Source organism: Indicator indicator, chromosome 8, assembly GCF_027791375.1.
Source record: "Indicator indicator isolate 239-I01 chromosome 8, UM_Iind_1.1, whole genome shotgun sequence".
NCBI classification, from domain to species: domain Eukaryota; kingdom Metazoa; phylum Chordata; class Aves; order Piciformes; family Indicatoridae; genus Indicator; species Indicator indicator.
The window spans coordinates 10,707,511-10,729,889 of NC_072017.1; the positions used below are offsets into that span (position 1 = coordinate 10,707,511).

Consider the following 22,379-nt stretch of genomic DNA (forward strand, 5'->3'; position numbering starts at 1 on the left):
TTAGAGTTCTTGTATGAACCTTCTTTGTATCTGTAGCCAGGAGGAGATCTGGATCTAGAGCTGGCCTGCCACAACCACTGGCACCCCAAAAGTCACAGATAATAGACTAGGGAGCAAATGCTTCTGGTTAATATCCACAGTGGTTTCTCTTCATCCAGGCTGGAAGAATAAATGCATGCCTAAACTGCCTGAGCCATCCAGCTTTGGGAGTGAATGGGTGGCTGAGGAGGACTCCTCCTACAGGAGTTCCTGCTGGAGCAATGGGAGTACCTTCCTCCTCTGTCCTGATTGGTATTGCTGATACTCACTGTACTGAAATACAGGAAGAAGTTGATAGCAAAGAGGGCACATTTCCCTGCGTCCTGGGGCCTGAAAGATACTTTTCAGCATGAGGTCCCTTCCAACCCACATTACTCTACAATTTCTGACCTCTCAAGGTAGGGTAGAGTGAAGGATAGTTATACAATTTCTCCTTACATGCTCTCCTCTCCTGACAGCCTTTGTCTTGACTAGGAACTTTCTTCAGAAATGCTTACCTCTAATCTGCTGAGGAGGAAACAGAACAGAGGGTCAGAAGTATCCCAGTTTGCTCTGTGAGCAGCAGAGCCTATGAAGGCTGCATTCCAATGGATTTGTGTCCTGTGGCACTCATGCTCCTGTCCATTCAAGTGACCAGTATGATCTGTCCCCTCCAGCTATCCACCACCCCACCTCCAAAGTGTTCCTCTAGAGTTTCCCTGCAGTACCTCCAATTCTTCCTCACCTCCTCTAACTGCCACCCAGCCTCCCCTGATCAATATTGTAGCTCACTTAGAAGACTTTTAGCTACTTTCTTTGGCATGCAAAGGCCAGAAGGGAGGATCCAGGGTTACAGAAGACAAGGGAAGTGGCAAATTAAAATACTGAAAATTGCTGACTTTCAGCAAATTGCTGAGACACCCAGGCCAGGAAAAAAAATCTGACTAATTTCTGCCTTTCTTTTTTTTTTTTTTTTTTTTTTTTCTGGTGCAACTGTAGTAGCATTTCAAACTTACATGTAAAAGTTTGTACTCAGATTTGGAGATCTTCTAAAAGAACATTCATCTTGTGAAAACCAGGTGAGCTCTCCGTTTGCCTTCCCAGACATAAAATTCCATATTCAGAGCATATTTCAGCAAAGTACTGGGAAATTTCAGAAATTTTTACCTTTTGGAACAGATTCTTCAAAACATTTTAAGTTCCTTGGAACTAAAATATCTGGTTCCCACAAAAATCCAGACTTACTTTTCCTAATGATGAAAAAATTTCTCAGATAGGAACCAATTCTAGAGCATCAAATACCCCCACCCATGTATTTATCTTTATCATACCTTGCAAGGAAGGGGAGTACTATTACTGCCATTTTTCAGCTGGAATCACAGAATGTTAAGGGTTGGAAGGGACCTTGAAAGATCATTGAGTCCAATCCTCCTGCTAGAGCAGGACCACCTAGGGCAAGTCACACAGGAACACATCCAGGTAGGTTTTGAATGTCTCCAGTGAAGGAGACTCCACAGCCTCTCTGGGTAGCCTAGGAACTGAAGCTCAAAGGCTACCTGCTGTCAGACAAAAGTGTGGTGGAACAGAAAGCTGACCACAACAGTCCTAGTTTCCAAGCCTATGTGTTTCAGGCATTTTTTCTTGCAAGGCCCACACAATCTGGACTGTGCATAAACAGATCCTGGGCTGATGTCTGAAAATGAAAGCTTCACTATGCCTTAACCTGCACTTTGGTTTTGCTTTCTCCTGCTATACACTGTCCAGATGGGAGCAGTGTGTATGATCTGCAGCACTTTCTCAGAAGCTGGAAAATAATTTCCTTCCCCTAGCAAACAGACTCTTTGAGCTGCCTGGCACTACAGAAAAAGCCAATGCAGCTTTTCCCTTACTGCTGTGTCTGCATGTTAGCATGAAGAAGGTCAGTAGGAGTGTACACAATACTGAGAAAATGAGTGGTTAATTATTGCTAGACTGCAAGAAGGGAAAATACATTATTTGTTTTGGTTTAGAAAACTGCAAATCATGAGAACTGTTTCTTTTCTGGATTGTTCCTTTGGAAGGGTGCATGTACAGTAAAATTTGCAATAATCATTGGAGGCTATTCAATGTGCTTTAAGTGTTACAGGAGGGGGGAAAAAATCCCCTCTTATCAGTGGGAGCAATCTCAATAATCAAAGTACAATATTCAGCAAGGAAAACCCCAGTCTATCATCTGGCACTTTGCCATATCTTTGGCCACATTTGTTCCTCCTGAGGGTTTTGGTGCATCAACAGTCTACAGTGCTTCAAAACCAAACTACCTTGAAAAGAAAATGACAGATTTGCTCTTCACGGCACAAATTTTAATCATTTCAAAACTTATCAGCATACAACATCAGGCCTGAAATGAGGACATCCAGATGTTTCTGCTGGGGTGTCAAAGCACTGCTTCAAAGTCTTCCCCAGTCCTCCCAAATCATAGAAACACAGAATGGGTTGGGTTGGAAAGGACCTTAAAAATCATCTAGTTCCAAAGTCCCTGCCATGGGCAGGGATACCTTTCACTGGACCAGGTTACTCCAGGCCCCATCCCATCTGGCTTTGAACACTTGCAGGCTTGGAGCCTCCACAGCTTCTCTAAGCAGTCTGTGCCTCACCACCCTCAAAAAGCTAAAATTATATTTTCTGTTCATATTCATATTCTGTTCATAAATAAGCAAAATGTAACTGTTTCTAAACATCCTAAGGAGGTATTGACATCAAGTGATTTGTCCCAACTTTTCTATCAGAACAGGTGGACCAAAACTAGAATGGGTCCCTCTGCAAAAGGCAGCCTAGTCCCTCCCAGGTGCTAATAATTATATAAAATTATGCATAATCATGAACACATCTAACATCTTTCTGTGATTTGTGTGGAAAAATAATACTTGTTGCAGTCTACAAAGGTAACAAAAACTCTCATTTCCAGAGCAAGGTCAGGAAAAAGTCCTGCAGAGCACAATTTGCTATACTCAACTTCAGCTGTTAATGGGTAGTTGGGAGAAGGGGAGACTTATGTCTAGCATCCACTAGCAGGAGAATGCCCAGAGCACAAAGCCCAGAAAGGCAGCTATAGGATTTGGACTTCCTACAATGAGTCTTGGGTGAGCCTCCAGGCAACCAGCAAACGCCAGAGCAATCACAGAAAATTCCAGTGTAAGTTCTGGAGAATGGCTGCAGTGTATCCCTCATAGATTTAACAAACAGGACACCAGAGAGCTGAAGCAGACATTCACTATCCCAACACTGCAAAGGCATGGCCAAGCAGCCTGCTTTGATAGGTGGAACACAGCAAGTGAGAAGTGGTGACCATTAAAGTCAGTGCAGACTGTTTTCAGACTCACTTCAGTGGTGTCCAGCAGATGTGCACTGCTGCCAATTCTGTACAGGCAGTTCCAAAATTTACCAACCCCTTTTTTTTTCCATGGGAATGAACCAGAGGTCATGACCAGCAGACATGTACAGCTCTAGAAATGCTAAATAACTGAGTTAATGTACTCAGGTGCTTTGCAACAGTTAATACAAAGGCAAAAGGCTCAGCACCTGGCAGCACAGACACTGTTCTGAAGCCACCTGAGGATTCCTGAGGCAAGATCCAGGCTCAGCAAACTGCTCAGCTTCACACAGTGAAGCAGTAGCAGAGGTTGTCTTACCTCCTAACTCCACAATCAGTAATTTGACATCCTCTGTCACATCATTTATCCTGAGTGGTTTAAAACTGTTCCACACTACCACGACGGATGTTATGTAAACATTTCTGTCACTGAGTGACAAATGCAGCGTTACTGAACAATGCCCAGCTTCTCCTAAAACTCTTTATTTTGCAGCTAGTCAGTCACAGCTGGAGTATCTGCACTAAGCAATGCTGTTTCCAGTGGAAAGGGGGTTTACAGGAAACAGCTTTGCTGAAACTGTCTAATGCCTCATTCCTTTTGATTCCAGAAAACAAAACACCAAGGCTCCCTCACTTCTGCAGTCTGCTGGGAAAAAAGGTTTAAGTGATGAACCCCTTTTTGTTCTTCAGTTTAATTGATCCTTCTTTTCCTAGCAAACACTAAATGAGCTTTGTGATGGTGTTGCTCTGTGCTGTGTAGTGAAACTTCTGTAAACATCCCTGCAGCGAACAACAGTTCACTGTGGCTTCAGCCAGCACCTGAAATCACCTGAGAACTCCAAGGAATCAAATATGGTCACATTTTCCCAGCAATCAAATCCAAAAAGTTGTCATGCTTGCAGTGATAACAGGAAAAAAAATAAATCAGAAGACAAAATATGCAGTGGGAGGGGGTGACAGGTAGCAAAGGAACAGCAAGTGACAAGGTGGTGACAAGGTGATGGTTTGGAAAAGAATGCTGTGTACACTGGGGCTTTCATCTACCTGCTTAATCAAGCTATGATGGATTAATGAAGCTGTGGTGCCCTCAGGAAGGACATGGACCTGATTGAGAGGGTCCAGAGGAGGGCCACGAAAATGATCAGGGGGCTGGATCACCTCTGTTATGAGGACAGGCTGAGGGAGCTGGGGTTGTTCATCCTGGAGAAGAGAAGGCTCCAGGGAGACCTAATAGCAGCCTGCCAGTCCCTGAAGGGAGTCTCAGTGAGGGGCAATGGTTTGAAATTAGTGAAGAACAGATTTAGACTGGATCTTAGGAAGAAGTTCTTTACAGTAAGGGTGGCCAAGCACTGGAACAGGTTGACTGGGGGGTTAATTGAGGCCCCATCCCTGGAGATATTCAAGGTGAGGCTCGATGGAGCTCTGGGTGACCTGATCTAGTTGAGGATGTCCCTTCCCATTGCAGGGCTGTTTGACTAGAAGATCTTTACATGTGCCTTCCAAACAGAGTCATTCTATGGGAAGAAAAAAAAAAATCAAACCAGCAAAACGAGCATCTGCTGACTTTGTAGTCAGCGTGCAGGCATCCCTCATAACAGACAGGATACTGCAAGGGCCTTCAGAAAGTCGCGCACCATAAAGCTGCCTGGTGCGAACGGACCTGAGGTGTTTGCCAGCAGCTGGCTACATACGAACCTGCAATGCCCCCAGGTGGCCACGGCAGCCAACAGCACCCTGGCCTGGATCAGCAGCATTAAGTGGCCAGCAGACCCGGGGAAGCGATCGTCTTCTGTGCTCAGCACTGGTGAGGCCCTTGGGTCCTGGGTTCAGTTTTGGGCCCTCACTACGGGAAAGACATTGAGGTTCTGGAGCAGATTCTAATGATCCTCATGATCACCATGTAAAATTGCTCTTTAAAACAGGTTCTTTAAAGCATCAGTTCAGGAGGATGATGAAGGGACTTGAACATTTCTCCTATGAAGAAAGACTGAGAGAAGTGGGGCTGTTTAGCCTGAAGAGAAGGCTGAGAGGGAATCCTGTTAATGTCTATAAATATCTGAGGGGTGGGTGTTAAGATGAAGGTGACAGTCTCTTTCCAGTGGTGCCCAGTAATAGGACAAGGAACAACAGGTACAAGCTAGGAGGGTTCCACCTCAACACGAGGAGACACTTTACGGTGAGGGTGATGAAGCACTGGAAGAGGCTTCCCAGAGAGGTTGTGGAGCCTCCTTCTCTGGATATTTCCAAAACCCCTAGGTGATCCTGCTTTGGCAGGGGGTTGGAGCTGATCTTTCAAGGTCACTTCCAACCCCTAACATTCTGTGATCTGGTTTTCTATCCCAACATTTGCTGTTAACCTCCTGTATCAGAAGTACTGAGCAAAGTTTTGGCAGCAAGGAAGGCAGGCTGCAGGAGTTGCCTTGTGTCAGCTATAGAGTTCCAGCTGGCTCTGCAAAGTACCTGCTGCAAGACACAGCTCAGACCAGCAGCCATATAGGTGGCACCTTAGTGAAAATACTAGAGAAGCAGAGGAATGAGGAGAAAAAAAAATGAGAAATAGCAGTGTGAACACTAAAGTCAGAAAAGAAGGTGGGGGAGGAGGTGCTCTAGGCACTAGAGTGGATATTCTCCTGCAGCCCATGGAGAAGACAACGTTGGAGAAAATACGCATACCATGGCCTGGGTGGGAGCCCACAACACAGCATCTGGGCACTTCCTGAAGGAATTGCAGCTCATTAAGAGCCCACACATGGGAGGAGGGAAAAAGTGTGAGGAGGAAGGAGCAGAACTGCCACAAACTGATAGCAACCTCCATCCAGTACTCAGAGGGCTAGGGCAGTAGGAAATAGTCAGGAGTGCAGCTGATGCTGGAAAAGGGGAAACAGTGGGAAGGTGTTATTTTATTTTTTGTTTCTTACTACACAAAGCTATTTTAATTGGCAATAAACTGAATTGATTTTCCCCAAACTCATCTGCTTTCCTTGCCACAAGAACTGGTAAGCTACCTCTCTGTGTTTACCCAGACCCACCAGCTTTATCATCCTGTTTTCTCCCTGACTCATTGAGGAACAGGAGGAAGAGAATGGCTGTGGGCACCTGGTAGCTGGCCAAGGTTAACCCACCACACCTATTTGCAAGACAAGTGGGAAAAGTGTGCTTTGATTCAAGAGGAAGACATTTTCATGTACAAATTTATACCCACTGTTCTATTTCCTGCACTAATCTCTCTCAGTATGTGCTCCTATCATATTTTCAAAATAAAAGCAGAAAAATAGTTATTCTCAGATTCAGGAAGGAAACCAAAGACATCTGCATGATTTGTTCTGTTCATACTTTTTGCACAACTGTTTACACATTAATGAAAACAAAAAATCATAATTCCTCTCCCCCTTTCTCAAGAAAATAAGTGTTTCACTTCTAAACTCAAGAGTCATTCAGCTCTCTTAACAGGCTCAGCATCCTGTCAAAATGATCATATTTTTATCTTCTGGGATTCCAACCAGCAGAAGCCTTTGCTGCTCCTCGTGCCCACACAGCACATTCAGAATTCTGCTCCAGCAACACCCAAAACCACACTTCAGTGAAAGAAGAGACAGATGAAGATGTCACAGAATCACAGAATGAATCACATTGGATCTGCTGGGGAGAGTCTAAGAGCTATGAGGATGATGAAGGGACTTGAACATCTCTTCTATGAAGAAAGACTGAGAGAACTGGGACTGTTTAGTCCAGAGAAGAGAAGGCTGAGAGAGGACCTTATTATTATCTATAAATATCTGAGGGATGGGTGTCAAGAGGAAGGGGCAGGCTCTTTTCAGTGGCACCTGGTAATAGGACAAGGAATAATGGATATAAGCTAGAACACAGGAAGTTCCACCTCAACATGAGAAACTTTACTGTGAGGGTGACAGAGCATTGGAAGAGGCTGCCCAGAGAGAGCTTGTGGAGTCTTCTTCTCTGGAGACTGTCAAAGCCAACGTGGATGTGTTCTTGTGAAGCCAGCCCTAGGTGATCCTGCTTTAGAAGGGGGGTTGGACCAAATGACCTCTGGTGGTCACTTCCAACCCCTAAAATTCTGTGATTCTGTATTGGGGAGGGGTAGGAGGAGGTGAGGTTGGAAGGGAACTCTGGAGATCACCAAGTCCAAACTCCCCTGTCAGAGCAGGATCACCATCCATCTTCAGCTTTGCCTTGCAAGACAATGAGCCACCAACATTTCTGAATTCTAAATGGATCAGCGCACACTTCTGTCTCTACAAATCAAAGGTGAGAATACCAGCAGATAACTAGACTGCTGGAGAAAAGGAAATTAAAAATTGGTCTGCTGCTCCAGCCTTGTGCGTGAAGTAATGAAAGACACTAACAGTTTCTGTGCTGAACTCACAACTCTGCTTAAACTTGCAAAAATATTTAGAAAGATGCTTCAGACAAGTACAATTGCACCTTGCATTTGAATTTGTCTAGATTTCACTTTCATTTGGTGGATCTTCTAAATTTTTCAGCAGCAGCTAAATTTATATGAAAATATTAAGCTAAGAAGAACAGTTACCTGCATCCTGGATAAATAAGCCAGTCCAGCCCTCTTTAATATTTTAATAAATAGGCAGGTTTACCAGACTTCTATTTTGTAACGAGCTTCCTGCTGCTCTTCAGCATTTCACCACTTTCCTGGAAAGCAGATCCTGCACTGATGGCTTCACTGATACAGCAGGACATGGCACCATCCTGTTTGTTTTCCCCCTGCTGCTGATATTAGGCTTTTCTAAAATAGGAACACATTACCCTTTAGCATACCCACACAGGAACCTATTTAATCAAGACAAGCACCCTCATGTCTTTAAGCCAGCCTTGCATAGTGAACATCCAGCTGTGCCAGCACTGAAAACGATGAACTACCGAGGGCAGCCTGACACACTTCAATTTTATTCTCCTCATATACCTGTCTATGCCTTCTGCTGGGAGCAGCAGGGATGAAAAGTTGTTAGCTGTTCCTGTACGTGTGGTTGATTTCTGCCTTACCGCTCCACTGTGAGGCTGGAAGGTGCTGACAGAGTGCCCACGGTCCTGCTGCAGCTCAGAAGGCAGCCGTGGCAGTGGCCCTGGCCCAGGGGGACGAGGTGCCCCAAGTTTCGGCTTTGTAGACCCCAGAGGGACCCAGCACGGAGGCGAAGCGGCGATGCCAGTGGAGGAGCGAGACGGGCATCCAAAGGGCAGGATGAGGCCCTGCTTGTACCAGGGCAGCGCAGGGACCCATCAGCACCAGGGAGCAGTATGGCCCGGGAAGCAGCAGCTCCCGTGCCAGCAGCCCTGCAGCAGGGGCTGCGGCAGCCGAGCACGGCCTGTCTGGGCCCCCAAGCTGGCTCCAGGTCCCGCAGCCGCTTCCTGCCCCGATGCTGTCCCCCGGGGCCCGGGAAGGTTACAGCCCAGGGCCCAGCTCAGCACCGCTCCGGCTCCTCGGCCGCGCTCACGCAGTACTCTGCAGCTTGAGACCGAGTCCTGCCCGAGCTGCCAGCTCGGAGGGCCGCGGGATGCGCATCCCCGCAACCCTGTGAGAGCATGCGAGGCTGCGGAAGCAGCCCCGCTGTCTTCTCGCCAGGACACCACCTTCTGCTGTCTTGCACGACCTCGGCCATGCCGCTGCTGCTCACCCAGAACTCTGCCCCGCACCTGCTCCTCAGGGCAGCGAGACCCGAGAGGAGGGAGGCTGCTGCCCAAGCAGCACCTGTGCTCCTCGCCCATCGCTGCCGCCCCGGTCAGCCTGCCTCTGGCAATGCCCCTATGCTGCCCAGGGCAGGATCTTCCACGTGCCAGGGCCCCCGAGTTGGGCGAGCTGCCCGCGCAGGGATCTCCCCGTCCCGCACTGGCGAGAAGCGGCCGCAGAGTGCCGCCGCTGCCCGCGGGATCAGCCCCGTGGGGTACGATACGCTCCTGCGCCAAGCGATGCCGGGGCCGGAGGCCGCGCCGCCCCCCGGCACCCCGGTAACTGTTCTTTCTGTTCGCAGGCGCTCACATCACTGACAGCGGAGACAAACAAACGGCTGGAGTCGCCGCTGCAGGAAAGCCAGTATCCCGCCCGCCGCCAGCCCTGTCCCCGACGCAGAAGAGCTCATACTGCCGCCGCTTCCGGCTCCGCGAACAGTGGCGCTTGCTCCTCGCCCACCTCCTGCAGCACTGACACCAGCAGCATCCCACGGGACCACCCCGAAGGGGGGCACAGAATACTTCCATTCTGTGTCCTTGCCACCCCCACAGGGCTAGGACTCACCTCTCCTCCCGAGTGCTTCGCTGCCCCAGTGCTCAGCTCGGGCTTGTCTTCCTGCTGAGGAGAAGCGGTTTGGTGCCAGTCCATGCCAAGCTCTCTCCCACACAGAGCTGTGCCAAGCTCCCACTCATGCACCCCTCCAGCCCCACTGCACAGACGCCTTTCCTCACTGCATCCAGAGCTGCACTGATGGACCACTCCACACATAAGGCCCAAAGCAAGCTCCCCCCCGCATATGCCAAACTCTTCCCTCCTTATCGACCTCAGAGGCAGTCTCCACTCCCTCAGCTGCCTGCCCCCTGCAGCACCAGGACAAACACTGACTGCACGGGAGCCAGCCCAGTCTCAGCAGGCCTAGCATAGTGACTGCAGTGCCAGCTCTCCTGCAGCATCAGGCTTTGCTGCCCTGCTTGTGCCAGGCTGCTGCCAGACATGCTGGGCTCCACTCCTGCTTCACCTGGCCACAGCCAGCTACTAAATGACCAACACCAGTCAGGCACCCTACAGTGGGGTTGAGAAGCCCTGCTCACACCCAGCCCATCCAGGACCCTTCACAGCCTGACACTACCTTGGCACTGCGCAGCACCCCCGAGAGCAGGACTCTCCTTCCTGCAGCCTGGAGAGCACACAGAGCCTGACACCGCTGGGAACACGCTGACTCTGCCCAGCTGGGCAGGCACAGGGCTCTTTATTTGTGTGCTGCAGGCTCAGGAGGGATATTTACAGTCCTGTCCTGTCTTCACCAGGAGGAGCTTGAACCCGCACCAAGGTCTGGGGAGGGCAGGGGCTACCTGCAGTGAGAAGCTGCCATCAGTGGGCTCCTATCTACATAGGAGAGTGGGGTCAGCGCCATGGGCCAGGTCTAAAGAAGGGATGAGGGGAAAAGGGCTCCTTGTGCCACAAAGAGGAGGTGGGGGATCAGCAGGGCTGCTGTGCTGGCACTGGGCTCTCTCCAGACACTGCCTAGAGGAACGGAACGGTGCAGCCTCCATCTCTTGCCGTGCCCAGCTCTTCACAGTGGGTTTGCCGAGGAGGCTGCCAGCCGCTTCCCGATGTAGATCCTGGATTGGAGAGAGTAAGCATCAGGGCCCTACACAGGGACAGCCTGCAGTACCTCTGCAAGCCACAGTGAGGGGAGAGGGCATCAGCCATGGGACTTATCAGGGCTGCCGGAAGAAATGGTGCAGAACAGCACCAAGGATGAACAATCCCAGCCCAGAAGCATTCCCCCACCCTACAGCTTCCCATGATGGGGATCTGGCTCAAAACAGGCAGAGCCCCCTGGAGAGCCCCAGACTGCAGACATCCAGCAGCATAAGGCACACCCTGCCAGCACTGAAGGGGTCTGCTCTGGCAAAGGGACCACAGGCCAGGCCCACAGAAACTCACCCCAGCCCCAGGGTCAGCAGGTGGCTGAGCAGCAGCGAGGGGATGAAGAGCAGCAGCAGCTCTGAACTGAACAGCCTCTTCTTCCTCCCTACCACACCTCCCTGCAGGTTCCACAGCACCGGCTGGGGGGGGCACACAAAGGCAAACTCCCTGGGAAAAGGCCATGGTTAACAGGGGCACGAGGGAAGGGGCAGAGGACAGCAGGAGGGGAGAGGGACAGCAGGGCATGGTGGGTGGGGACACAGGCCTTACTTAGGAGACAGGCGCTGAGGGTGGCGGGCACAGGCCCAGCCGAGGGATGCTAGCAGGCGTCGCTCCCTCCGCTTGGCTTCCTCTGGCACATCCTGCTGGGAGAAGGCATCAGGTAGGCAAGACCTGGGGCACATCCAGCACAGCAGAACATGGCACAGGGTGGGGGCAGCTGCCATACCTGGTGGGTGGGAGGGCAGCACAACTGGGGCTGGCCGCAGGATGGGAGCAGCTCACTCTGCCCAGGCTGGTTGCTCACCTGGGTGACTCCAGTGTCGTCCCAGGCTGGGGAGCCTAGCGCCAGAAGGGCACTGCAAATACAACCCCTGGGTCACAGCTTGCAGGGCCTGATGCCCACCCTGCCCAGACAGGACTGGCTGTCCCCAGTAGTCCTCAGGACTCACCCATCACCGCTCTCTGTGTCCAGCTGGGCCTCCAGCAGCATCCGCTCCACGTCAGAGTGGCAGGAGGAGAACCGCAAGGGCTCCAGACATGCAGGGCCACACCGCAGCTCCACCCAGGAGCCTGAGGGGCTGTCAGCTCAGCACCAGCCTGGCCCCCACGCTGCCCACCCACTCGCCCCAGGCCCACCAGCACCCCCATCCAAGTGGCCTCCGTGGTTCACCTTGTCCCAGGCAGGAGCACTCCTTGGTGCACCCTGCAAACACTGCCCGCTGCCCCGGGCTGCTCCACGGAATGCCCCTCCCCCAGGATGCCCACATGCCCCGACCCCCTCGGGGGCATCTCTGCCCGCCTGGCCCAGCCCCATCGACCGCTCCGCATCGGTGCGCATCAGCCCCCCACCGGTGCTCGCCAGCCCATTCATCCCCCGGGACCCCACTGACCAGCCCCCACGGTGCACACCAGCCCACCCAGGACATACTGACCCATCCTCCCCGGTGCATACTAGCCCACCCGGGACCCCCTGATCCAGGTCTCCCAGTGCTCGCCCGCCCATTCCCGCACGCCCCCTCCCCGCGTTCCGGTCACCCCACGGACCGTCGTCGCCGGCGCACGCCATGCCCCTGCGGTGCAGCCGCGCTCAGCCCCCGCCAGCCCCATGTAAATAAAGCCACCGGCACCGGCAGCCCGCTTCTTAAAAGGGCCGCGGTGGCGGCCGGTGGGGCCCACGAGCCAGTCTGCCCGGCACAAGAGGCGCGGGCCTCGCCGCGAGGTCGCTTTAAGCGGCGCCTACGTGCGCGGCCCGAGCAGCCAACGCTGGCGGCGCGTGCGAAGCCGCACGGAGCCAGGAGGGCCCTGCCCCCGTCCCACCCGTGGCCCGCCCCTGGTACCCGCCCCCCAGTGCCCGCAGAGCCGAGCCGCGCCAGATGCTGCCGCCGTTTATTGCCGCCGCCAGGAGGCGCCCCGCCCCGCTCGGTCCCGTCCCCTCCGCGTGGGGCTCAAGCAGCCCGGTCCCGGTCCCGGTCCCACCGCGTCCCGCCTGCTCAGGGGCTGTCGCTGACACGCGCCGCGCCGTGCTTCTCCGTGAAGCGCCTGCGGGAGAGAGCGCCGTCAGGCCCCGGTACCGAACTCCACCTCGCTCAGCAGCTGCAGTCAGGCCCAGGCCCCGGCTCCCGAGTCCAGGGCAGCATGGCCAGACCACTCGCCATGGCCCCACACCGTCACAGCAGTGTGGCAGGACTACTCGCCCGTGGTCCCACACCCTGCTGGACCCCTCCCCTCAAAGATCCCCACCCTGCAGCCTCAGAACGGGGACAGAAGGGCTGGCACATGCAGGAGGCACCGAGGCCACCAGGGTACCCACGGGGAGGGATTTCCACCCTCTGCTCTCTTCTGGTGGCCAGACTGTGCCCATGGACTCAGCAAGAGTCCTCAGCCACCTCTCTGCTGGTGGGAAGAGCTCTGGGTGCAGCTGCAACAGCAGCCCAGCATCCCCCATGCCTCAGGACTCTCCAAGATGCAATTCCTCTGCCCTTGAACCAATCTCACCACAAACAGACCCACTTCAGCTCTTGGTGATCAAACATTGCCCACAGTCACTGGGGGCTGGACCTTCAGAAATGGGCACTTAGGGTTTGCCAGCCACAGACATTGTCTACTTCCAGCAGCAGGAAGCAACTGATGTGGTGTCAAAAGCCATAGGACCCCAAGGGTTCAGCTGATCCCTGGGTCTCCACCATCTTCTTGATTCTCCTAGAGGCCTCAGGAGAACTTGGTGCAGCACCTGAGTGTGACACAGATGGGTTCTCCCCTTCACAGCCAGACCCTACAGACCAAGCAAGCCCTCTTGTCACTCTGGACCAAGACAAACGCTTCACCACCTTTACCATTTTCTGCACCACCTTCTACAGAGTCTACCAGGTTCACCAGAAGATACTCAGGCCTGAAGAAGCCATCATTGCTGCTGGAAGCCTTCTCCACTCATTAATCCATTTCCTTCTCAGAAACAACTACCTTGTCTACCTGTGTTAACATCCATCTGCCCACAGCCTCTAACTGCTTTCCTCTGCCAGGTCAAAGAGCCTTCCAGACTCCCATCTCCTTCACCCCGCACTCCATACAGCGTGACATTCTCACAGGGACCTCCCTCCCAGCTCACTCTGGATTCTCTGCTTTGCTCCTAAAGCAGACCCAGACACCAGAGCTGGACCCTTGTCCCAGTATTGGGCTCATCAAAACATGTGCAGAGGTCCACCTTGCTCCCTGGTCTCTGCAATTCTCTGCTTACACCAAGGAAGATGAGCCGCTCTGCCCTGCTGCCCAACAGTGAACATCCTTCAGTGGGTGTTCCACAGCATCAACGCTCATTCCACATCGGGAATCTCACAGTCACTCCAGCCAGTCAAATTCTGACACTAAGGAACCAGTTGGGCTTCCTCACTAAGCCCTGTTCCTCAGCAGCTGCTTCTGGCAAACAGCCTCCACCCTTCATGACCCCAACAGCAGAAGCCTGGTGACAATTCCAGAGAGGGAGCACTTTCCTCAAGGGACCAGGGGCTGCGTGCTTGGAAAAAGCGAAGCAGAGGAACATCTGCCTCCTCTCCTCCAGCTGCAGCTTGCTGCCCCAGCCTCACTGTCTGTGGCCAAGGCAAGGAACAGGAAGACAGAAGCCCTTGCTTGGGACATGCCCAGGCAGTGCTGGGACAGGGTTTGGGGCTCTTACAGGGTGGGTGTGTGAGGACCCTCACCTGCGGGCATAGTCGTACAAGGCTCTTTTCCGTTCTTGCAAGGACAGATGCCGCTCCACCGGGGACTTGGCAAATTGCTTCGTAGCTGCCTGGAACAGCAAGGACAAAAGCCATCAGGAGACAGTCAAGACAAAGTCAGGCAACACCCTTGGAAGCCCTGCAAGGACCTAGTATGCCAGTTCAGTCTCCAGTTTAAAACACCCCATTCCCCTGACATCATGACTAGTCCTGAACACAGGCCATGATGCTGGGGCTGCAAGCCACCAGAACAGGGAAGTTTGCTTGGAAAAAACCTTTAAGATCATCCCATCTGATTGTTAAGCCAGCACTGACAAATCACCACTAAACCATGGCCATCAGCACCACATCTTCATGGCTTTGAAACCCCTCCAGGGATGAGGACTCCACTACTGCCTTGGGCAGCCTGGGCTGGCCCTTGTCCACCCTTATGGGGAAGAAATTGTTCTTTGCATCCAACCTAGACCTGCCCTGGTGCAACTTAAGGCCATTTCCTCTTGTCCTGTTGCTTGTTCCTTGGGAGAAGAGACCGAGTCCCACCTGGCTCCAACCTCCTTTCAGGTAGTTGTGGACAGTACTAAGGCCTCTCCTCAGCCTCCTTTTCTCCAGGCTAAACAAGCCCAGTTCGCTGAGCTGCTCCTCACTAGATCTGTTCTCCAGACCCTTCACCATCTTCATTGCCCTTCTCTGATCAGCAGCTCAGTGTCCTTCTAGTGAGGGCCCCAAAACTGAACCCTTTATTCAAGGTGTGGTCTCTCAAGTGCCCAGTAGAGGGGAATGATCCCTGCCCTGGTTCTGCTGGTCACACTACTCCTGATACAGACCAGGATGCTGCTGGCCTTCAACAGAACCACCAGAAGTACCTTGGAAGAGGGTACAACTACAGAGCTCTGGATGCCAAAAGCAGCTGTAGGCTGGGAGGTAGACAGGGCAGGCAGGTCAGGGCCAGCCTCCTCACTTTCAGGATAAAAGGGTACTCTCCCTTCCAGCAGATTGGCAATGGTGGTATCCACACAGTTGGTTTGGGCTGTAGAGACAAAGACGATCTGTTACAAGGAGCTGCTACACCAGGACCCTCATGTCCTTGCTGCCACTGCACTCCGCAGTGCAGCAGGGACAACATTTCTACTCTTGGGTGCCACAGAGCCTTGGCACAGAAGGTGACAACATGCCCCTGCTCGAAGCCCAGCCATTGCTCACCCAAGTCTATCCTGATGACCTCCAGAGGCACGTGAGGCAGCACCTCCTTGACCCGCTGAGCCATCGCTGCAATTCGCACCTCCTCAGGAGCCACAGCAGCCAGGCTGGAAGGCACCCTGGGCCTGGCTGCCAGTGGCTGGCTGGAGGCTGCAAAGGGAAAGGACAGTGGGCACCAGAGGGTGGCCCAAAGGCACACAGCCTTCAAGTGGCAGCAGCTCTGCTTTCTTGAGTATTAACTGTCATGGTAAGAAAGACAGAATTCCTATACATGACCAGGTGTCTCTGTTCAGGAAGGGTGTCCCCCTCCCTGCCAGCTTAGAGCACACCAGCTGCCTCTGCTCCCCAGGAGATCAAAGACACCTTCTCCTCTCCCTCCATACAAAGACGGAAGCCTCCTCAAAGACGAGGCCTAAGAGGCAGTTCCATGGTCAGGACAGTGCCCAGGACACCTACCTGGCATAAAGGAGAGAGGCGACGTGTGCCTCAGCCTCTTCAAGTGCTCAGCTTTGTCTGCTGCTGTGAGCCGTGTGGATACCACACCCAGCTCCATGGCCAAGAGCTGCAGAAAGGAGGGAAGAGAGTCACAGGCAGAGAGACACACACATGACCCAGCTGTGCACAGGCCTGCGTGTGCCTGCGGGGCCACGGAGGGAAAAGGGCTGCAAAATGTTTTTTCCAAGGCCTCAGTGATACGTGTCAGTGTTGCATGAAGCACAGGAAGAACCAGGAGCAGGCAATATCATCCTGCCAAAACAGGCTGATGGGGAGCTATGAAGGACCCAGCACATGAGGGAGAGGTGGAGAAATCAGCACTTCATTTGACTTGTGATGTTATGGAAAGGGAGTGGAAGGTTTGAACTAGATGGGAAGTGCCTTGGTACCTGGCAGAAAGGATAAACAGGGGCAGAAAATAGGCCAAGGTCAAACTGAATCATTTTAAGGGGCACTAAATACAGGCCAGAGCTCCCATCACACAGATACCCCCATCCAAAATGCCCTCTGCAACTCTGCTCACACCCCACTCTCTGTGACCACCCCAAAGAGCAGCAGCCCTGGACACCTCCCCCCACCACCTCCTACCTCCTGAACTCGGAGTGCAAAGTCCTCACTCGGCTCCTCAGCTTGTCTGGGGACAGATGGCATCCACCTGAATGGGGACAACAGCACTGGGCTGACCGTGCTACCAGCCTCTGGCACTGACCCTGTGATGAGCTGCCCCTCCTTAGCTCCCCCTCTGCACCCCACAGCTCCCCACAGCACTGCAACTCAACACCAGCTTGCAAAACAGAGGGCAAAGCACTGGGAACACAAAAGTGGCTCATGGAATCCTCATTAGCACTCAAGGGCAACAAGCAGATTATCTCCTAATGAAGTCCCAGAGAGCCCCAAATGAGGGGACACTGCCATTAACACGACAGCGGAAAGCAGCAGTGAGGCTCCATACAGGTGTGGCTGAGGAAAGCTGCAGCACTTTACTGAAATACCTTGACCTCTGAACTTGAGCCCAAGCCCCTTCTGCTGCCTCCAGACTCTTATCCCAGAGCTCCTCAGCCAGGCCAGGCCTTCCTGGGCTTGAGGCAGGTATCTGAGCCACTTCCGCAACTCCCAGGGGATTGCAGGGAAGAGACAGAGGCTGGAGGACGAAGCTGCCAGCTGGAAATTACCCCTGGCACCCAAGCAACCCTGGGGTGAGTTCCAGCAGAGCAGCAAAAATGCACCAAACAGACTGGACATCTCGCCCTGAGACGCCTCTGCTCCACCAACCAAGCGCAAGAACCAAAAGCCCTCTTCACTCCAGAAGCTGGTCCAGAAGCTGGACCTAGCATAGAACAAACAATGCTGAACAAAGCCATGCAGAGGTACGACAAAGAGACACCAAAAGATCTCTCACTGCAACAGCAAAAACATCTTTGTCCATCCTAAAGCCTGCCCCAAATGAAAGAGAGAGGGGTAGTACCTTACTTGATAAACTGTGAAGGGAACGAAGAAGGTCCAGAGCAGCTCTGTGATCCAGGAAGAGTCAGCCACACTCTGAGAAAGAGAGCACAGTGAGAACAGGAGCCAGGCAGGTCTCCCTCAGGGAGGCAGTGGGCAGAGCACAGCCAAGCCAGGGCAGCAAGGAGCAGCCACATGGGGAGAAATGTAAGAGGTTGGGAAAGGCCAAACCCCAGGGCACCTTCACTTTCATCAGTCTCCAGCAAGGCAGGGTGAGAGTCAGTTTTCACTGCTTCTAGTCACCTCTTCCTCCCACTGGGCCAGCAAGATGTCCCTTCAATATCCACACATTCTCTACTACACTGTGCCTTTAGAAAGGACTGGGAAAGCCTGAGAACCTCCTAACACTTCCTCAGAATCCTCAACAGTCTGACCGAGAGCCCAAAACTGACCTAAATGCCTCCAGAGATCTCCCACAACCACACTTTTCAATGATTCTGTGGAATCTGCCATTGAAAGGTGCCGACCCAGGGACCTTCATAGTTGGTTATTCCCATCCTGCAGTGACTAAACTTTCCACAAGCTGGTGAGACACCATCTCAAGATCTGCAGCTCTCAAGATCTGCAGCCTCTGCTTTTGTCACACCTTTGTCCTCAACCAAAACAGCATGGCTCTGAGACAGGCCTCCCACCTAGTTTATTCCAGGTGCTGTAACTGAGAAAAGCCCAGAAGCCACAGCCACCCCAGGAGGCTCATCTCCTGGATAAACAGATCTAACAAACCTACAATCAAACACCTTATAATGATGTCAGCATCCAGGCTTCAGTTATGCTGTCCCCCACCAAAGAACATCTCATCCTCCTGCAAAGCTCCAGTCAACCGAGGGTGGAGAAAACTCTTTCTTAACTCCAGACGTGGTGGTTTGCCCAACCCAGTGTCTGATATCTGACACCTGCATGTCTCTAAGTGCTGACTGAACCGAAGGATCTCATCTTCAGGCCTCCTGACAGTTTAACATTACCCAAGAAATCCCTCAGGATTTACTTGGCCCACATGCTTGAGGGGCAAAAAGTCCTGCTTGACCTCTGAAGGTAAAACCCTGAGCCAAGACATGGCCATAACCAGTATCTTCACACAAATCTGCAAGTAGATAGGTGCATGCACAGACACAACTTGTCACGTCCCTCAGAGTCCCTCAGAAAAGCCAAAGACACAAAGAGATCAAATGTTCACTACAGACAGCCAAGAACAGGCCAGCTCTGCTTCTCTGAAGTAGCCATTCAAACATGTGAAGTGTCCTTGCTGTGAAAAACTTAACCCACGTCTGAACTGGTGCCATACCAACACTTAAGCATCAGCACCCACACAGACTGCCTCTGAATACTTTCTAAGGAAAACAAGGAAGAAAGTTCCACTCTTGAGAGTCTTGCCCAGTGCACAGACAGCAGATCACATGCATCTCTTGGCCCTTTCAGGTGATGAAGCTGAGAGCCTCCAAGTGCTTTGCTCTGGGTTTATCTGTATCTCTGCCCTGCTTTCTCAGCAGCAGGGTTACCAAAACTCCACACCTTTTAGCTGCTTTCACCACTGCACACATCCAGCTAACCCCATGCTCCTCCTACTACCAAATATTCCTTGTGATGCTCTCACAGACCACACCAGACCTGCAAACAATGGCTGTTCACTGGCATCTCTCAGTAGCTCACTGATCACAGCCAATAACCCAGCCTCATTACTCACTAAACTGAACTTCACAGGCAGAGACCTCAGCATTGTCACCTGCAGAGCTGATCAAAGCACCAATAGCACTGGGCAAAGAACTAAACCCTAACAGAGTCTCACTCCAAAAACAACTGCCTGTGTCTGTATGGGCAGCTGTGACCTGCTGCTAAGTGCCATATATCATCCACAGTGCCCAACTGCCTTAAGAAGACAGAGAATCAGCTACAATGTCAGACAGATATAAAATCTAGCCATCTTTTAATCAAGTAGATCCATAAATCACACCAAGAAATAAGAATGTCAGCAAAATCTCACACTAAATAACCTGAGAACACTTTCACCACCATCTGTCCCACAGTGCTGGTGTTGTCACTGTGAACTTTGCCACTTCTCTGCAGACGATGTTGCATCATATCACAGATCTGCATTTAGAAGGTGCAAGTTCAAGAATCATCCCCAGAGAGCCTTGAACAACGTCTGCCCATCAGCCTGTCCCCAGTGTGGCTGGGTTGGGTGGCTCTTACAGAGCACTCTAAGAGAAGGGAGCTCACAGAAAGAGATGCTCTGGCCATGGAAGCCAGGTGGGACATGATTAGATATCTGAGCCACTAAAATATTTATCAAAACTGCCAGTTTAACTAAAAGAGCATTAAGTCAGTGATGGTTCCCTGGGAAAGGCACTGGGAGAGCAGACAGAGCACCAAGAGCACTGGTCCCTGGGGTGAACAGATGCAGGCCCACACCCCACACTGCTCCCTGCCCCACACGTCAACTCACCACGGTGATCAGCGGCCTCTGCACCTGCAGGGCCACCGGCTGCACCACGTCCAGGATGGAGAATGGCCATGAGCTGGGAAGGGAGAAGTCAGCAGTGAGGGACCCCAAAGCTCAAACAAAAGGCCAAGGGTCCCACAGGAAGGTCCCCGCTCCTAGTACCTGAACCGCAGCAAGCCAGCACGGCCATTGGTGGCCACCTCCTCTGGGAAGAGCAGCAGGGGTGGGTTTGCTCTGTGGGATGAGTACACCTTCAGAGAGTCCACCAGCTCTGCTCGGCTTCCTGTCACCCCTAGCTCCATGAACCCCCGCGACCAGCAGAGGAAGCCAGGGGCACCATTCAGTGCAGGCTGTGAGGGAAAACAAGAGTGAGAACCAAACACCATCCTGTCCTGTCCTGTCCCGTCCTCAGAGCCTGCTTTCCATTGCTGACAGTGAAACAAAGCTCCTGATTAGCAGCAAGAAGGCCTCTGGGAGGCTAAGGGAGCAACCTGCAGGGTAAATGCACTGAACACATCACTGCCAGGCCTCAGTACTAGCCCCAGTTCCCCACAAACATGAATTCTAATTTTCATCCAAGTCTGTGCCCTGTCTGCTGATGAAATAAACTGTTCCCTGTCGTGGGTGACCACTGCATTTCCTCATGTTTTCTGTGGTAGCTCCTGACAGGCTGGCAAAGGACTCACTACTTCCCAGGGTTACTTCTTTCCAGGTAAGGAAGAAACTTACTGCTGCTCAGGATATCGCATCAACCAGCTGCTCCCAGGCACATTCAAAGCCTGCTGATTCAGGAACTTCACACATGAGGAATTTCACAAGAACACAGGGAAAGTTGCACAACCTGAGTGCAGTAGAACAACCCAGGCAGCACCATCCCATCCTGCAGTTCCCCCCAGCACTCTGCAGCATGGCCAGGTGTCTGCACACACAGACCTGGCACCCAGTGCTGGGATGAACCCACAACCAACTCAACACACACAACAAAAAGCACAGCACTGTACTACAGGAAAACTCGAGACTTGTGCAATCCTAGGTCAATAAATAAGATCTGAAGAGGACCTACTGCAGCACCTACAATCTGCACTCTTCTCCACGAGAGCCTCAGCTCCAAGCTACTCACCGTGTTGCAGGAGGTGAGGAGGTTGATGACATTGTGATCAAACTGTGTGACATGGTTGGCAATGTAGACCCTCACACTGGTGTCACGAAGCCGGGGGTCGCTTTGCCGCACAAACAAGCCCAGCACTGAGCACATCACACGCACAATAAACCTGCAGGGGGGTGGGGGGAAATGTTTCCTCAAGTCCTGCAGTCTGAGCCACTGCTGGCTGACACACACACCCGGAGACCCAAGGATTTGTGTGCCTTCACAAAGGACACTAGTACAACACAGCAATGAGATGTCTGGAAGAAGAATTGTTGGGAGGCTGCAGGCTGCCTGCAGAACTGTAACTGTAGCATTCAATAAGGGGCAGGAAGCCACCACAGAATTTCTTAGCAGGACACTCAGTTGATCCAAGTGTTTCAGTCAGTCCTTGAGCACTCTAGAGGTAGTTGCCAGCATTGGTCTTGGCAGAGTCTTGGGGACAAAAAGTCCTGAGAGAATACCTCCCCCTAACCTCAGCCTGATCCAAATCTCCATGGCTAAGTGTCCCAAAAGGCAAGGTCAGCCCTCCTGCCCTCACTGTCCCACCCCAACACCTCACCCCGGGCTCACACACCTTCGCAGCACACTGTCGGGCAGGGCACAGCTGACCAGAAAGACGTGCACACCAATAAAGAGGCGCAGGACGAGCAGGCAGAGCCCCACGGGGGCGTAGAGTAACAGGGCTAGAAGCAGGAACCCATCGGTCGGAAACCTGCAAAGTCAAAGAGCAGCACAGGCTGCCTAAGCACGGCTGGGATGTATACGAGGCGACTGAATCCCTAGCTGCCTCCCCGGGCCCTCTCCAGGGACCACCCTGGTCCTCCCGCTCTGTAGAACCTCACAAGTCTCCCTAATAAGATACCCAGCCCGTCCCAGGGCCCCCGGCACATCCTGGACCCCCACTGGTCCCACCATGGGACAGGCGAAGCTTCCACATTGAGCTCCCATAGGACACTCCTTCCCCAGCGGACCCCGGGGTCTCTCCCCACAGACATCCCAGCTTCCTGTACGGGCCTCCCGCGGGACACCCCCTAAACGCCGGGCCTCCCCGGGAACCCGCGGCCCACCCCCGCGAAACGCGGAGACAGCCACACGGGCCTCCAAGGCTCTCACCGGTGCGAGTCGAAGAGCCGCTCGGGGCCCGGGGCCGCAGAAGACTCCAT

General features: G+C 52.8%; 2 protein-coding genes across 2 annotated transcripts; both read right to left on the reverse strand.

Annotated features, from left to right (window-relative positions):
• Positions 1–10,319: 10,319 nt before the first annotated feature.
• On the reverse strand, positions 10,320–12,321 carry LOC128968659 (BCL2/adenovirus E1B 19 kDa protein-interacting protein 3-like). The gene is made up of 6 exons (XM_054383220.1): positions 12,270–12,321; positions 11,675–11,795; positions 11,452–11,581; positions 11,274–11,368; positions 11,022–11,171; positions 10,320–10,693 (listed from the first exon to the last, which is right to left on the reverse strand). Exons 1-6 carry the CDS (start codon positions 12,289–12,291, stop codon positions 10,645–10,647), a joined length of 567 nt encoding a protein of 188 aa, XP_054239195.1. The 5' UTR covers positions 12,292–12,321; the 3' UTR covers positions 10,320–10,644.
• Positions 12,322–12,715: 394 nt separating this feature from the next.
• AUP1 (AUP1 lipid droplet regulating VLDL assembly factor) lies at positions 12,716–22,379 on the reverse strand. The gene is made up of 12 exons (XM_054383038.1): positions 22,330–22,379; positions 21,791–21,928; positions 21,190–21,340; positions 20,232–20,419; positions 20,073–20,145; positions 17,595–17,668; positions 16,718–16,784; positions 16,091–16,196; positions 15,638–15,784; positions 15,301–15,464; positions 14,420–14,508; positions 12,716–12,764 (listed from the first exon to the last, which is right to left on the reverse strand). Exons 1-12 carry the CDS (start codon positions 22,377–22,379, stop codon positions 12,716–12,718), a joined length of 1,296 nt encoding a protein of 431 aa, XP_054239013.1.